Raw genomic sequence first — 17,864 nt, 5'->3', positions numbered from 1 at the left:
GCAGGGTGACATCCCCTACCCCCACACATGCACGCATGGGCATGCTCACAAACACACGGAGCTCCTGGCGTTGGACTCAGAGTGACCCTCCCACCCACCCAGGGGCTACCTAGCCTATTCCCTCCCTCTGTTGATAAGGGTCTGATAGTCAGGGTATGGAGGGTCAGTCGGAGGTCGGATACCATGAGGCCCAGGGAACTGAATCCCAATCCCCTGCCCCTTCCTCCTCACCTCCTCTGGAGGGGGCATGCCAGCAGGCCCTTGGGCTCCCTATGCCCTCTGATACTGCCAGCAGACAACCTAAGCTGTACCTCACTACCCCCATCTTAGCAGACTCCTGATGCCCCCAACACAGAACCCCTGCCACAGCCCAAACCCTGAGAGATGTGCCTGGTGCTACTTCCTCCTCCTCCTCCACCCCTCTCCTCTAAGACACTCCCTCCCAAAACTCTTTGTGCTCCTGGCCACTGCCTCCAGGAAGCCCTCACTGGTGGGCCATATCCCACTCTGGCAGATCCAACTCTAGTGGCCTTGAGGATTTGGGTGGCTTCCCATTAAGGACCTTTTTCTAAGCACTTCTGTCACATTTGACTGGAAGCTGCCTAAGGATAGACTGACTCCATCTCCTCCGTCAGATTGGGGTTCCTGGAGACAGGGCTCCGTCTCCTCCGACAGACTGGCACTCCCTGAAAGCACCGGCCCCTCTGCCCCATCTTCTCCTCAGCCCCATTATCCAGGCCTCACGGCTGAGGCTGAGGTGAGGGTGGCTGTTAGGGAAACTAGCCACATACCACATGACTTCCCACCAACCTACAGTGTGTGACGATATGACCATGTGTGTGCACACATGTAAGCGCCCTTACACCCAGGCCAGGTCCCCAGTTCAGTCTTGGCCCATGTTGGCAGCAGGAAGGAAGCCTGTGACAGCCCCCAGCCCGGGAAGAAAGACGGGGTATTTACAACAGACCTCAGGCAGCCCCCCCACCGCCCTGTCTCTTCAGCCCAGCTCACAGCTCTAGGGGGAGGCCCACCCTCTCCCATTTCCCACCCACCTCATCACAGAAGGGGACACAGGGAAGCAAGGTCTACAGGACAGGAGGTGGGGCACCAGGCCTGAGGGAGGGCCTCAGAAAACAGCTGCTGATCACCCAAAGTCTCCTCCTCTCTTCCCGGGGACTGGGCCGGGGCCCTGGGGTCTGTCTAGAGAGGGCTGTCTACAATGTCAACTGAGCCACTGCCCCCAGGAGGCCCATGACCAACCACCAGGCACTTCCATTGTGCACTGTCCGTGTGTTCAATGAGCCCAAGGTGGGTCAGAGACCTGGGGCCATTCAGGCCCTACCACAAACTCACAGGATGAGCATGGACACCCCGGCCCCCTCTAAGGGCCCCAGGATCCAACTCTATAACATGAGGGAGGAGGTAAAGATTGGTTCTCGGGGTGCCTGGGGGGCTCAGTTGATTAAGCATCTATCTTCACTCAGATCATGATCCCAGGGTCCTGGAATCAAGTCCCCCATGGGCACCCTGCTCAGTGGGGAGTCTGCTACTCCTCCCTCAGCCCCTCCTCCAGCTTGTGCTCTGCTCTCTCTCTTGCTCATTCACTCTCTCTCTCAAATAAATAAATAATTTTTTTAAAAAAATTTATTTATTTAATCATGAGAGACACAGAGAGAGAGACAGAGATACAGGCAGAGGGAGAAGCAGGCTCCATGCAGGGAGCCTGACATGGGACTCAATCGCAGGACTCCAGGATCACGCCCTGGGCTGAAGGCAGCGCTAAACCACTCAGCCACCCTGGCTGCCCCAATAAATAAAATCTTAAAAAAAAAAAAATGACTGGCTCTCTAATCAGGTTCCCTGGAGCCACTGTCACCAGGAACTACTGGTAACTCCATGTTCAGGCTGTTCACTGCACCACAATGTTCAGCTGAAGGGTTGTAGGGGAGCTGAAATCTAGTCCACATTCCACTCACTGAGCCATGTGCCCGGAGCAGAGGGCTATGCCAGCCTGGAGGAAGGAGCACCTTCTCCTAACTGGCACAGAAGGTCATAGAGACGAGCGGATCACTGGGAAAGCACTCTACTTCCCCTCTCTCACCTCATTCACAGCCCAGAATACCCATCACTCGCATGCTGGAGTTTTTGACTAGGCCACGGCCCCCTTTGGCTTCGATGAGCAGCGGGCCCCCCGTGTGTGCCCAGTTCCCTCAGTACACACGCAGCTGCACACCTGAGCACACCCACCTGCAACTTCTGGAGAAGGACCACATCGGCGATCTTCTCCTTGTCCTGCTTGGTCTGTTTGGCCTTCCAGTACTGCTTCTGGGCCGAGTAGCGGTTCATGGGACACACCTTGAAGAGGCAGTCTGTGGGAGGGCGATCAGTTCACGCGGGGCTAGGCCCGTGACTCGGCCCCCAATCGCACCTCCACTCTCCCCATCCCTCCTCAGCCTCCCTGCCCCACCAGGGTGGAGAGCTAATGGTTGGAATAACCCCGAAGAACTTGGAGAAGGCGTGAGAGCAAGATCCCACATGGAAGGCAGACACGGGCCCTCTCCCCCATGGCAGATTCATCAGAGGCTCCTGGGGCCCCACCCCTTGTCCCATCTGTGCCAGCTCTTGTGGACATTGGTGGCTACCAGCTAATACCTGCCATCCTTCTCTGACCCACTGCCTTGTCGCCCACAGATGCCTGGGAAGTTATAGCCTATCCCCCACATGGCTCAGGAGCAGCTTGCTCCAAGTGGCTGACACAGGCACAGAACCATCTGGCCTCTGGAGGTGACCTGTCTGCACTGCTGGTCACTCCCCAAATCCCCGCAAGACCAGGCTGAGGTTCCTATTCACCCTGAAACCACATCCTTGCTTGGCTCTTCCCCTGCCCTGAATGGGCAAGGCTCCCTCACTCCGTCCTCTCAAGACCCCTCCTTAATCGGCTCTGCTTCCAGGGATCTCGACCTGAGATCGAGCCCATCAAAATTTCAGAAGCAGCCTCACCATTCTTATTTTTATTTTGCAAAGTAGACAAAACACCTATGATTTTATGTAAGCCCAAACTCCAGACAAGGCGTCCGATGTTTCTACTTATCCAAAGGAGGCATGAGTTGGAAAATCCTATTCTAAAGCACGGCAGGGGCACCAGGGTGACTCAGTGGACTAAGCATCTGCCTTCGGCTCAGGCCATGATCCTGGGGTCCTGGGATCGAGCCCCACAGCAGGCTCCCTGCTCAGGGGGGAGTCTGCGGCTCCCTCTGCCTCTGCCCCTCCCCCTCTGTTCGTGTTCTGTCTTGCTTTCTCTCTCTGAAATAAATAAAAAGTGTGGCAGGAGGAGATGGAAGGTTCTGGCTCATGGGGAAGTGCTAACACAGTGGCTGGGCCACGATGACAATGCCATGGGCTGTGCTACGAGGCAGCAAGTTCCCTGTCACAGGAGGGAATCACAGCCTGGACAGGGAGCTGGGTTCATGGCCCATGAGCCCCCTGCGTGACTGCTCAGGCTCCAGGGGCGTGTGCCCAGGACGAGGATGGCTGTGCTGGAGCACCTGGAAGGGAGCTGCTGGGGAGCCCCTCCTTCAGGCCCTCTCCTTCTGCCCTCCGAAAGAAGGCCAGATGCCTGCTCGGGTCAGAGCTGGTCATCCAGCCCCCAGGAACTAAAAGCAAAACTGGGTTTTCTATCTAGCCCATGAACAGGCAGAAAGACTGAATGAGTCAAAATTCAAAGACAGAACTTCCAAGAAGGGAGGGGGGAAACACGACAATTCCATAAGTGGATAGAGTCACCAAGGCCTGCCATGCCTGGCCCACCTTGGCACCACCAGCACGAACGGCCATCACTTCTGGAAATAAGCACTCAGTTTGCTGGGGAGAGTATGTCTTTACAAGGACCTGCTTAGCCCTCAAGAAGCAGCTCAGGTGTCACCCCCTCCAGGAAGTCCTACTACTTCTTCAGGCTGGGTTGGAGCTCCCAAGGGCTCCCCAGGTCCCCCAGTTACCACATGGAGGCCACCGGTTCCCAGCAGAAGTCGGAGAAGGGGACCATGCCAGGGATTGTTTTGCGAAGGGGTAGGGAAAAGTGGTTGTCCCGGTAGAGGTAATAGTGGGCGTTCAGTGGTCAGGACAGGGATGCTGACCACCTGCACCATAAATATTGTCCGGCATGACTCCTGCCGAGAGCATCCTGCCACACACTGGCAGGTAGACAGCCGCGGGCAGGGCTGTGAGCCCAGAGGGGCACACAGAAACACAAAGCATTTTCTGAATGGTTTTAGCAAATGCTGAATTGTTTGGGAATGCAACTCAGATATAAACTGAGGGAATTTGTGTTCTTTGTATTGTTCCAATTTTACCAGGAGTTTTTTTGCTTTTCTTTTCATTTGTTTTGCTGTTTCAGAGAATGTATCACTCGTGGCTGGGCCACATGCTTGCGTTTGTGGCTGCCCTATTCATGATTCACAGGCAAGCTCTGACTGCTTCCTTGGGTCTTCTAGTTGTGTTCAACATCTACTTCTAAAATGTGTATTACTTCATTATAAACTGCTCCCTTTTATTCTTTTTTATCACACTTAGGACATTGCATTGACCTCGCTCCCTCCTCCCAGCTCCAGGGTCACTCAGAACCTGCCCCTGAACGCCCATTTTATATTGCATAAATATAGACATGCATCGATCGTGTTATTTTTTAATTCTACTTCATAATACTCTGATTCTGACAGGCTCATCTGCAGGTGGGCAGGGCCATGTGGAGCTCATCACCATGTCCCCAGCCTCTAGCCTGGGGCTCAGCAAATATCTGCCAGATGAATGCATGAATCTAGAAATGACTCTCTCATGTGGATGAGATGGGGCTGAATTTATAGCCGAGAAGGGAGGAAAAGGATGAGGCACTGCAAATGGAGGGACGGGCAAGAGAGTGGTGGAAGGGGCAGTGAAGTGACAGCAGCCAGTCACACTTGGGGTCTGGCCAACTGGGATGGGCGGAGGCAGGCCAGGGCCCTGGGTCTGAATGAGCCTGGAGCCCGCAGATCTTGGCGATCATGAGATCCCTGGTCTCCCTGCACCCCTACTCCTCCACACCCCCACCACTCCCAATCCAGAAAGGCGAACAGAAGGAAAGAGAGATGCTGCCCCAGGTCGCCCTAGAGCAGAGGTTCTCAAGCTTTCTGAACTGGCTCACCCAGGAAATATATATTTGGATCACCATTTCATGAAACAACATGGCAGGGGCTTCTGTCCCTGGTAAGGGGGGCAGGCTCTGACAGGGCTAAAAACCGTGGTTATGATATCTTTTGGATCAATCCAACCAGAAAGCAACTAACACAACTGGATTTTTCAAATGGATATTATTTTAAGACTTCTTAAAGAACTGACAAAATAGTGAAGAATTATTGGACCCAAGCAGAGGATCAAAGGGAAGTCAGAAAGATATAGAAACACCCAAGCTACTTTCACCCTGAGGATATTCACTGATTCCAGAAATAGGCTTTTATTTGGATGGTTTCATCAGGTGATGGAGGGTGGTGGTGCAGAAATCCAAACCCAGGCCCACAGAAGGTGAGAATCTAAGAGGATACCCTCCGTTCAATACGCTGGAACTGCACAGGGCTACACCCCCAAGTGAAGGCTGAACCCGAGGCAGAACAGCTCCTTCTAGAAACCAGAGCCTTGCTAGAATCTCCTGGATGCTGCAGAAACCCCGAACCTGAGCCCAGCTTCAGGCAGTCTTGGACAAGTGGAGCGCCAGGAGTCTCGTAATAGGATACACACACCCCCGTCCTCTCTGGAGAAAGGTACCTTCCTCCTAGTCCACAACCAGTCACACCAAATTTTTCAAACAGAATAGCCAGTGTGCAGTCAAAGCTAACCAGGAACTCTCAGGAACTAGCTGTCATGAGAGAGAACCAACCCACCAAACAGAGAGTAGAAACAGACGCGAAGAGACTTCAGGCACAGACAACATCTGTAGAACAGATAGCCTACTCTGCTTAAATCCACAAAACTTTGAAGATCCCTGCAGAGAGGAGGAAACTATAAAAAGTAACATAAGTAACATCAAAGGCTGAAAAAGAACGCCATGGAATCTCTAGAAATAAGAAAGCTTCAATAACCACATTTAAAACTCCTTGAACATATTTAACAGGAAGGAAGGAGCTGAAGGAAGAATTAATGAAATATGAACGACCCCTCCTATGGTGATGCACTTGAATTCTATTCTATGCAGGTCTTTATAGGATTGTGGAGCCCCATTAGAGGGACCTCACACGGCCACTAAAGGGTCAGAACCTGAGTTTGAATGAAACACCCCGCCCAGGAGCATCCTGGGAGTGGGAAGGAAGCCAGAAATGAGCCCTCCCTACTCCCGACTCTCCTGTCTGTCTTGGAAACAGATTCCCTAGCACTTGTCAAAACTGTCTCTTTCTCTCACACACAGATCTCCCTTAGAGCCTTGCCCATAATACCTGTCAGGAAATGCTTGTTGGATGAACGAATGACTTGAGTCCCCTAAAACGTCTGTGGCCCATCTCTACACACACCTCCATACTTTCACGGTGCTTTCGGTCCAAAGGCAGCCCTGCCAGGACCCCAGAAGGGGCTGGAACCTTTCTTCTCACCAAACCACAGGGCAGAAAGGCAGAGAAGAAGAAAGATGGGAGGGTGGCCAGGAGACTGGGCTCACACCGGAGCAGCAGCATCGAAGGCCAAGAGAAAAGTCTAGGTCCAGGGAGGACTCCAACAGTAAGGACTGTGTGTGTTGGGGGACATGAACTTGCGGTTGAGGGGGCACAGGGCCTGTGAGGCTGCAGACAAGAGGATATTCACATAGTAAATGAAGTCGAGTGACCTTCCCTTAAACTCAAGTTTGTAATACTCCAAAAGCTACTGCCAGTGGGGAAGCTTTAGAAAACAAACTCCTGGGGCACCTGGGTGGCTCAGTCAGGTGAGTATCTGACTCTTGGTTTCAGCTCAGTTCATAATCCCAGGTCATGAGATCGAGTCCTGGGTCGAGCTCTGCACTCAGCATGGAGTCTACTTGAGATTCTCTCTCTCCCTCTCCCCCTAACCCTCCCCTAGTTCATGCTCTCTTTAAAATAAATTAATTAGGGACATCTGGGTGGCCTTCAGCTTAGGCATGATCCCAAAGTGCCGGGATGGAGTCCCACATCAGGCTCCCTGCATGGAGCCTGCTCCTCCCTCTGCCTGTGTCTCTCATGAGTAAATAAATAAAATCTTAAAAATAAAATAAGTAAAATGAAATAAATTAATTAAATCTTTAAAAAAATACAAACTCCCAGGTCCTGCATAGATTCATGAGCCTGAGGGGTATGCATTAGTAAAGGCACCCCTGACCCCAAATAGTTCTGCTGCTCCAATAAGATTGCAAAGTACCAGTGCTGAGGACTCGAGATGAGAACAGAGCACAGGGAATAAAGTTCTACAGTCATAGTCACATATAAGCTCAGTGTAAATCATGTAAACATCTGCTTCTAATTATTTTCGACAGTTAGAGACTCGACCTATTGAACAAAACACGCAAGACTTCATTGTGGTTACAGAAGAGAAAGGCAAGGTTGTTCAGTCTCTATGTAAAACTGAAAGTGCACCTGATAGCAGAGGGAGGGGGTATGGGGCAGCATCCGGGGTTGCTGGCTGCAGAGAAATGAAGGTGGAACCGATGATCCCTGGGTTCCTGCAGGTGACAATGGGGAATCGCCACCAGGCTGCCTAGGGAGGATGGGGCAGAGGAAGTGGAGGAGTGGCAGAGGGAGCTAAATTCTCCTGGAATGAGCTAAAACACTGAGAGATCTGGGAGGGAACAAAAGGAACAATGAAGAGTTGGAAGGGGCTGCCTTCTCCTACGACACTGATTCCAGCTGCTCCTGCCCCTCGACTCAGCCATCTCGCTGCTGGTCCACCTTCCAAGAGCGCACCTCCGTTTGTACAACATGACAAGGGACAAGGGTCTTCGCCCGCAGCACTATTGGGGAAGATGGAGATTAGAAAGAGCCCAAGTGCCCATCAGAGGGGACTGGCTAAATACATTCCAACAGAGCCACATAATGGAATGCTCTGCAGCTGCAAAAGAGAGAGAGAGGTCAGAAATTCTGACACACACTACACGTGAGTAAACCTTGAGGCTGTCATACTAAGCAAAAGAAGCCAGTCACCAAAGGACAAATATTGGATGATTCCACTCATGTGGGTACTGAAATAGTCAAATTGATAGAGATGGAAAGTAGCATGGGGGCTAGGGAGGAGGAATGCGGTGGTAATTATTTAACAGTTTAGAGATTCAGTTTTATAGGAAGACAAAAGTTCCTGGATGGTGGTGGTGGCTGTAAAACAGTGAGAATGTGCTTAATGCCACTGAACCATACACCTAAAAATGGTTAAAGATGGGAAACTTTTTCTTTTTAAATTTATTTATTCATGAGAGACACAGAGAGAGGCAGAGACATAGGCAGAGGGAGAAGCAGGCTCTCTGTGGAGAGCCTGATCCAGGACTCGATCCCAGGACCCCAAGATCACGACCTGAGCCAGAGGCAGATGCTCAATCACTGAGCTACCCAGGTGTTCAAGGATGGAAACATTTTGTTATGGATCTTTACCACAATTTAAAAATAAATATTTTCTAAATGTTTCAAACCAGGCAAGTTGTAGAAACACTATTTTCACACAGTTGTCCGGGATACAGAACAAAAATGAGTGTTTAAATGAAGGAAAAAACAGAGAAATCTCTATATGCTAATATGACAAGGTCTCCAGTAGGATCCATAGTAAGCTTTATAAAGTAAGAACAACAGGGATCCCTGGGTGGCGCAGCGGTTTAGCGCCTGCCTTTGGCCCAGGGCGCGATCCTGGAGACCCGGGATCGAATCCCACATCAGGCTCCCGGTGCATGGAGCCTGCTTCTCCCTCTGCCTATGTCTCTGCCTCTCTCTCTCATTCTGTGTGACTATCATAAATAAATAAAAATTAAATTAAAAAAATAAAGTAAGAACAACAAAAAACAGAATGGTGTATACAGAATCCTACCTTTGTGTAAGAAAAGTAAGGGGTGGGATCCTGAATATATGTTTATATTTGAAGAAACCTGGAAGAAGCATAAGTAACTCAGGAAAGTAGTCATTGGCAGGGATCATGGTAGAGGAGGGAAGTGAGGAGACCACACAGGTGGGAGCTCTATACTTCTTTGTACAAGGTTTTGATGTTTTAACCATATGAATAAATTACTAAGTCTGTTTTTCCATATGGTTGTCTCTGGAAAGTGTTTGCATTACTTTTATAAACTGAGGGTGCGGGAGAGGGTGGGCAGGTAAGTACAGAATTTTAAGCGGCCAATAAACATGAAAAGATGCTCCATTTCACTAGTCATCAGAGGAATGCAAATTAAAACCACAGTGAGATGGCATTTCACACCCAGCAGGCTGGAAGAAATTTAAGTGGGACAGAACCAGGTGTGGCAAGATCGCTGGTGGGAGTGGGGTAGGGTGGGGGGGCGCACCCACAATCTGTAGAGGGGTGAGCACACACAGCCCCAGAGGAAGGCTCAAAAGGGCCTCCTCACACCAGGGCTCCCCCTACCTCGGAACACACCCAAGAAACTCTCGGGCACACGGGCCCATGGAGACATGTATGGGAATGCTCACTGCAGCATGGCTGCCAGCTGCCAACAGCTGGAGATGAGCTAAATGTCCATCCACAGGAGAAAGGATAAATGGCTTGCAGTTTACTCACCCAGTGGAATATTACACAGCAATTAACCAGATGAACTAGAGCCACATGCATCAACATGGAGAAATCTCAAAAACAATGCGGAATAGGGATGCCTGGGTGGCTCAGTCAGTTGAGCGTCTGCCTTTGGCTCGGGTCATGATCTTAAGAGTCCTGGGATCGAGTCCCACATCTGGATTGCCACTCAGTGGGGGGGGGGGTCTGCTTCTCCCTTTCCCTCTGCCTGCCACTTCCCCTGCTTGTGCTCTCTCTCTCTCTCCATGTCAAATAAAGAAAATATTTTTTTAAAGTGCAGAATGAAAAATGTGCAGAAAAGATTTAATATACAGGGTTATAAAAATGGGAAATACTCTGTGTTAGTTATAATAGCCCTGTGTATTAATAGCGAAAGTATAAAATCAGGCTCTGGAATGATACACAACAATTTCTTTTTTTTTTTTTTTAAGATTTTACTCATTTACTTGAGAGAAAGCATGAGCAGGGGAGGGGGGGAGGGGCAGAGGGAGAGGGAGAAGCAGAGTCCCCCCTGAACAAGGAGCCCAACATGGGGCCCCATCCCGGGACCCCAGGATCATGACCTGAGCCAAAGGCAGACACCGACCTGACTGAGCCCCCCAGGCGCCCCGATACACATCAATTTCTGATGAATATTTGCCTCTGGAGAGGGAGGGAGGGGAGAGGGGTCTGGGAGAGGACTGAGGGCCTCAGCGACAGGCATAAGATGCTTTAAAAATGACAAGGTCTGGGGGTACCTAGGTAAGTCGGTCAATTGAGTCCAACCCTTGGTCAGGGCTCATGGACGTGGATGGAGCCCCGCATCAGGCTCTGCGCTCAGGGTGGAGTCTGCTGGAGACTGTTTCCCTCTCCCTTCCCCTCAGCTCCTTCTCCTAGCTGCGCTCCCCCAGCCCCCCCATATATATAATATTAACAATAAAAATAGTATTATTATAACAAAAAAATAAACTGGGCTTGGAAGGCAGGACATGTAGAGCAGAAGCACAGCTTGGGGAGTTGGGGGGCACCCAGCCATATAAACACAGGAAGGCCGGTTCATCAGCCTCCTCCCCAACACCAACTCCCCACTGCAATGGTCTCAGGCGGTAAGTGGCCCCTACATACATTCCTGGTGTCCCTGTAGCTTGGTGTATGGGCTCTGAGCTTCCCTAAGGTAGACTGGGAGGCGAAAGCTGCCCCTCCTCATGCCCCCACATGGGAGGGAACATGCCCAGGCCCTGGACCCAGTCAGCAGCACACAACTCAGAGCAGCCATCACCCCAAGACTCCTACAGCAAAGCAAAGGTCAGCAAAGGTCAGGAATGGCTGGAGTGGGGTGCCCTACACATTGGAGCACCAGTAGCCTGGGCCTCCCCACAACCTGCAGACTCTGGAAAGAATTCCCAGAACATGTGAGGGCTTGGAATGGCCTCAGATGATGGTTAGAGCTGAAACCACAACCAAGAAGCCAATCAGGGGCTGATGGAGGCAGGCTGGGAGCTTCACTGGGCTTTGCCCACTCAGCCTGGGGGCCTCCAGGGTCAGCATGTGAGGACAACCAAGCTGTAGCGGGAGAAAGGGTGAAACCAGAGTTCCTTGCAATGGCGGGGTCCAGCCCAGGATGGCAGGACAGTACTTACGGGGCCTCAGGACACAGCCATCTCTAACAACATCTAGCCAACTTCCAACACACCTGCCATGGTCCCCATGGCCCTGCCAGGACCTCCTTCTAGGCCAGGGTATTTAGGGAGAGATGCAGAACAATGAGAACCAGGACTCCCAGGTGTGAGGCCAAGTTCTGCTTTTCTCTCCTCCGGGCTTCAGTCAAAATGAACACGTTGGAGGCCATGTCTTTTGTCCCAAGTTCTAACACTTCAACTGTACCCACCAGCCACTGGGCTGCACAGAGCCTGGGTTCTGTCTCAGAAGATCAGTTTTTCTCAGGTCCAAATAGGGCCACAGGGAGTTCAGATGGGTCTCTGCCTCAGGACACCTGGGGCAGAGAGGGCAGGGAGGAGGCTGGAGGCTGAGTCCCCTCTCCCACCTCTCTGAGCTGGCTGGGCACGGTGAGGCCACAGGGACCATGGGGCATTTCCCTCTCCCCCGACACCGACCTTGGGGAGGGCCCCACTCACAGGCTTTGGGATGATGGAGAGGAAGAGAAAGAAGAGACTAGGAAGGACCAATGGGAGAGGAGGATGAGAAGTCAAAAGAGCATTTTTTCTGCTGAGCGGCTTTTTTGTGTCAGAAATTGGCCCCAAACTCTGTCCACTGGAACTCTAGGGCAAATCTTTCTCTGTCACACCCACCTCCCTGTCACCGCTGTCACACCACACGGCTGGCTACATACACCTTGACACATGCACACACCTTCCCTTTCCAGTCCCAGGCCCCTCTCTGCCCTGGCACAGCCCACCCTGGGGACCCTCACCCTTACTAACTTCTTCCCAAGAATTTACCTAAATCCCCCAACTAGAGTGGAAATCTGCCCCTCTGTCAGTGGCTTCAAAGCTCTCCTACTTCTATTTTTTTTAAAGACTTTATTTATTTATTCATGAGACAGAGAGAGAGAAGCAGAGACACAAGCAGAGGGAGAAGCCTGTAGCAAGCTGTGTGCGAGGAGCCTGATACAGGACTCGATCTCCAGACCCCGGGATCATACCCTGAGCCGAGGGCAGATGCTCAACTTCTGAGCCACCCAGGCGTCCCCAAAGCTCTACTACTTCTGCCTCCAGGAGAGACACAGGCCCCATCTCAATCATCAGGACCCAGAGGCAGGCATGGTCAGAGCTGGGCCTCCAAGCAGGGCACCCCGCACGAGCACCCTGAAATCCCCAAAACCCGGGCCCAGTGCCTTCAAGGCTGGGTTCAGCTGAGAGATTCCGGACGGGTCATGACAGCAATGGGAACTAGAGCAGCCAGGCCTGAGAGAGGTGGCAGGGGTGGGAGGAAGCCTGAGGAGTGGCTGCTGCCTGCACTTATTCCTCAGATGTGTACCACCCACTGAAACAGTGAACAAAACAACCAGAATACCTGCCCTGGTGGAGCTGACATTCTAGCTCCATGGATGGAAAACAACTAAAATACGTGGAGTGTGTCAGACTCATGCCGTGAAGAGAGGGAAAGCAGGGAAGAGAGACAGGGGTGCAATTTTATATGGGGTGATCAGGGACGGGCCCACTGAGGACAGGAGACTGCCGTGCAAGCCAGGTGAGCATTTGGAGCAAGAACCTTCCAGGCGGAGGGAACGTGTATAAAGGTGCAGAGGTAGATACATGAAAACAGCAGGGAGGCAGCGTGGCTGGAGGGAATGAGACAGGGCAAGGGGTAGGGGAGGAGGTGAGAGGGGCAGCGGGGCCAGATGGTGCAGGGCCGAGGCGTGTTCAGTGGTGAGGCACGTCCAGTGCCAGAGGCGGTTCCCACACACCTGGGCACAGCCTGATCTGAAACCCCCACACAGCCCCACTCAGAGGCCTGGGAGAAAAGCAGAAGCAGAACAGCAGGTACAGGGCCCCCCTGCGGGCGAGGAGGGTCCCCCTCCCTCTCCTCCACCCTCCGGTGGATGGGCAAGGCCCCAACAGACAGACGGCCAAGGATGCCACAGGATTATCTTAAACCCCGCTTCCCTCCCAGCATCCCCCTGGAGGACAATCCCGGCTAATCTCTCCCCAGAGGAGCAGCCACGTGGGCAGGCAAGGTGGCAGCAGCCCGGCATGTCCCTGCTTGCTCCCACCCTGCCCACCACGCCCAGGATCCGTCTGATTGTCTGTCTCAGCCTCATAGGCAATCACAACAATACCTCACCCCGGCTGGGCACGGTGACAGCAGGATATCATTTAATTCTCTCAGCGCCCTTGGGCCTGCGGGGCGGCTGAGGAGCCCACTGACCACGGAGGACACGGAGGCCCCGCGAACGAAGGCCCCTGCCCAGTGTCAGCCAGCAGGGCCCTGCCCGGGATCCATGAGTTCCCCCAGGGCTGGCATCATCCACATGGGGCTGGGGACACAGCAGGGGGCAGGAGAAGGGCCCAACAACCTCACCAGGCAGATGAGGAGACCAGAAGCCCCCAGGAAGAGCTCTCACCCTGGGCCTCCTGAAGCCTGAGGAAATTCTCCCCCACCCCCGCCAGCTAAGAAAATGCCCAGTCAGGCAGACAAAGGTGGGGAGTTTGGGGGAGGACGGCTCTCTGCCAGAAGTGGGTATGCCCTTGAGAAGTTGGGGGCGGCCCCTAGACAACCATGGGGGGCTTCCACAGAGAGCAGCATGAGGGCTGCCGGGCCGTGGGGGTGCTGGCTGGGGTTGAACGGGCTCGTCCCAGGTCCAGGACCTACAGCCTCGGAGGGGAGGCTGGTATGGGGGCGGGAGTCTCACCTCGGAACTTCTTAGGTGGGTTGTCCAGGTCCCCCGCGGCCGGCTCCACCACACAGCGGTCATCCACCAACCTGAGGGACAAGGCAGCTCGGTCAGTGGGAGGGAAGACGCCATCCCCCCAGGGCAGGGGATGCCAGGGCACCAGGGAAGCCTCCAAAAAAATCCCTCTCCATCACTGTCACGCTCCCCCCCAACGCATCAAGGCTTTCCCTTTCCTGGCACGGAGGTTAGAAGGCAAGGTCTTTGGGGGCTGGGGCTGGGGGACCCCAGGAAAAGCACAGAGACACACCCAGGCCACCCCCTCTGCCTGACAGAGCTAGAGCTGTCTTGTGAGGGGGGTCTCCTCCAGCCTGGGCTGCCACATGCTGTAGATGCAACTCCTGTGAAAGGCCTGAGACCCTGCTGCCCAGACCTAAGGGCAGTGGGTAATGGAGGAAGGAGAGGGAAAGGCGCTAAGAGAGACGGAGATAAGCCAGACAGATCAGAAGGGAGAGACAGAGAAAGAACAAAAAATAGAAAGAATCAGAATAGAAAGAATCAGAAAAATAAGTAGGATACAAACAGAGGCAGAGAGACACTAGAGATAGACAAACAGAAGTTTATGAGACCTCAAACTAGGGGGACAGTCCTGTGGTCTCCAAGATAGGACAATGAACCTTGCACTTTTTCAACCTCAGTCAGGCTGCATTCCACTCCCTCCCTATAGGCCTTCCCTAGGGCCCCAAATCCCCTCCCCCCTTAAACTACAACTGGGATTAATCCTGAATCTCTGGAGGACATCTACCCACCCACCCATCTATCTATCCAGCCAGCCACCAATCCATCCATCCACCCACTCACTCACCCACCCATCTACTCTTCCTTCCATTCCTGCATTTAAAAGTCTTCAATGCCATCCCAGCCTCTAGGATACAGTGATGATGACGACCCACCATTTCAGAGGCCAGGTCTATTTCAGCACTTCACAACTGTTCCCTATGAATTCTCACCAACTTCCTCCCAGGGTCTAGTCATTAACACCATTTAACAGAGGAGGAAACTGACTTTGAAGGTGAGATAATTTGCCTGAAGTCAAAGAGCTGATTCCAAAACCTCCTTCTCCTCCCCTCCTTGGGTTGGTCTTTTGTGGTCTGACCTCTATCCATTCCCTAGCTAGCCTCACAACTTCTTGCTCCAACCAAGCTAAATCTCCAGTTGATCCCAAGGTCCCTGGAGCTCTCATCTCTACAGAGGTGACCACCTCTGCAGTGGCAGCCTACAATGCCGTTCATGCCCAACCCATCCTGGCTTCCCACCAAGACCCAGGCCTAGCAGACCTCACTTAATTCTTCCACACTCAGACCCTCCCTCTACTCTGTGAAACCTTCCTTGGCCAGTGCCAGTGCCCTCCTTCCCACTGGGCCTCCTTCCTCCATGTTCCCGAAGCACCTGGTCCTGGCCCCCCCCTCTTTTTTTTTAAAGATTTTATTCACTTATTCATGAGAGACACAGAGAGAGGCAGAGACACAAGCAGAGGGAGAAGCAGGCTCCCTGTTGGGAACCCGATGCGGGACTCGATCCCAGGACCCCGAGATCATGACCTGAGCTGAAGGCAGACGCTCAACCACTGAGCCACCCAGGCGCCCCGGTCCTGGCCTCTCCTGTTGCCATGTCTCTTCCTACTGCAACTAGTTGCCATGTCTACACTATGGGCTTCTTGAGGACAGGACCCTGTTTTTCTCTTTGGCATCAACAGCACTTATGTCATCAATAAGAATAATGAAAGCAAGCAGGATTTTGTTTCTAATGTTTTCATATATCATTATTTAATTTTCTAAATCCACTTTGTTATTATTTCCATTTAGTGAGCAGGGAAGCCAGAGTACAGAGAGGTAAACAATCTGGCCAGGGACACACAGCCAGCAAGCAGAAGGGTTGGTTTTGAAGCCGGCTGAGAAGCGTCAGAGCAGATGTTGTGCAGGACCTCACAATGATGGGGAGCAGAGAGGCAGCTTGTTCTGTGAGGAGGACCCTTTGGTCTCCTTCCCTCTCTCTGGCCCGCAGCACTGGCTCAGAGCTTGGCCCTCTTCCCTCTGCTATCTGCTCGCATACCCTTGCACATCTCAACCACACTCACAGGTTCAAAGGACCACTCAGACACTCATCAATGACTCCCATATCCATCTCCCCTGCAAAGGCCAGATCCTACATCTAACACCTCTGCTTGGCTGACCACGGGGATCTCAGACTCAACAGGTTCAAAACTGAGCTCCTCGTCTGCCACCTAAATGGGCTCCTCTTAAAGTCCTCCCCATCTCAGTTGGTGGCAATCCATCCTTCTCACTGCTGGGGCCAAAAAACCTTGAGCCAACCTTTGGCTCCTCTTCCATTCACCTCTCACACCCAATATGGGAGAAAACCCTGCAGGTTCTATCTTCCAGATCTGTGTGGAATCTGACCACTTTTCATCTTTGCCACCACCACCTGACCCAAGCCCCCACCAGCTATCACCTGGATGTGAGTAACTGCCTCCTCATTGACCTCCTGATGTGCCCCCCTCACCTCCCTAAGACCTGTTCTCCACCCAGCACACACACATGCCTCACACCTTTACTTTAAAAGGTGAGTCAAATCAGGAACGTCCTCTGCTCAGAACCCTCCAGAACTACCCATCTGAGTAAAAGCCAAGAATTCACAATGGCCTGAACCTACATGAGCCAGCCCTCACCTCTCTGACCTCATCCCCTCCCTCTACCCCCTGCCCACTTCACTCCAGCCCACACTCCCCTAGGTTCCTCAAACCTTCCAGGAGATTCGGCACTAGTTCTTTTGTCTGCCCTCAGACACCCTTCTGGCTCCCTCCCTCACCGCCTTCAGATCCCCACTCAAATGGCCATTCCCCTGAACACCCTCCCTTCCTAACCATTTCATTTTCATTTTTTTTAGGATTTTATTTATTTATTCATGAGAGACACAGAGAGAGGCAAAGACACAGACAGAGGGAAAAGCAGGCTCCCTGCAGGGAGCCCGATATAGGACTTGATCCCGGGACCTTGGGATCACAACCTGAATGGAAGGCAGACGCTAAACCACTGAGCCACCCAGGCACCCATCTCCCTATCTGTTTTTTTTGTTGTTGTTGTTGTTTTGTTTTGTTTGTTTGTTTTTAATTCATGAGAGACACACACACACACACACAGAGAGAGAGAGAGAGAGAGGCAGAGACACAGGCATAGGGAGAAGCAGGCTCCATGCAGGGAGCCCGAGGTGGGACTGGATCCCGGGTCTCCAGGATCACACCCTGGGCTGAAGGCGGCACTAGACCGCTGAGCCACCGGGCTGCCTTCCCTATCTGTTTTAAAACTCAGAACTGCTCTTTCTCACACTCCTCATTCTCCACCGCCGCCTCACTATGCCCATAATATTTCTCACCACCTGACCTGTTGTATATTTTACTTATCTATTTTGGTTACAACCCCCCTACACTTGGGATGGAAGATCCATGAGGACAGGGATGTGTCTGTTTTGCTTCCTGCTGTATCCCCAGAATCTAGACCACTGCCTGGCACAGAGAGGGCATACATGGAATGAATTAATTCATTTGACTAGCTGCTGAGGAAAGTATTTGAGAAGCAAAAGGTAAGGTAGGTCCCTGACTTGAGGAGTTTAAAAATCTCCTTGGGAAGACAAGTCACATACTCAGAAGAGTTAATGTTATGAAGAATATGTATCAGTGCCAACTGGTGGTACCAGCTGTGGATTTTGTCCAAATTCAAGGAAAGAACAG

At 52.3% G+C, this 17,864-nt stretch overlaps 1 protein-coding gene across 4 annotated transcripts in view; it reads right to left on the bottom strand.

Moving 5' to 3' along the window:
• Positions 1-17,864, bottom strand: part of ITPR3 (inositol 1,4,5-trisphosphate receptor type 3) — a 68,519-nt gene that overhangs the window by 38,211 nt on the left and 12,444 nt on the right. For all 4 annotated transcript variants that reach the window (XR_008665038.1, XM_055329758.1, XM_055329760.1 and 1 more), the window contains exons 2-3: positions 14,099-14,169; positions 2,248-2,369 (exon numbers count right to left, since the gene is read on the bottom strand). Coding sequence is in view for 3 of the 4 variants with exons in the window: in XM_055329758.1 (XP_055185733.1) it covers positions 2,248-2,369; positions 14,099-14,169 (193 nt within the window). In the remaining variant the exon portion in view is untranslated. The remainder of the gene's footprint in view (positions 1-2,247; positions 2,370-14,098; positions 14,170-17,864) is intronic.

This window comes from Nyctereutes procyonoides, unplaced genomic scaffold, assembly GCF_905146905.1.
Source record: "Nyctereutes procyonoides isolate TBG_1078 unplaced genomic scaffold, NYPRO_anot_genome, whole genome shotgun sequence".
Classification (NCBI taxonomy): domain Eukaryota; kingdom Metazoa; phylum Chordata; class Mammalia; order Carnivora; family Canidae; genus Nyctereutes; species Nyctereutes procyonoides.
Note: the sequence above shows the minus strand (reverse complement) of the source record. Positions and strands in the feature narration are given on the sequence as shown.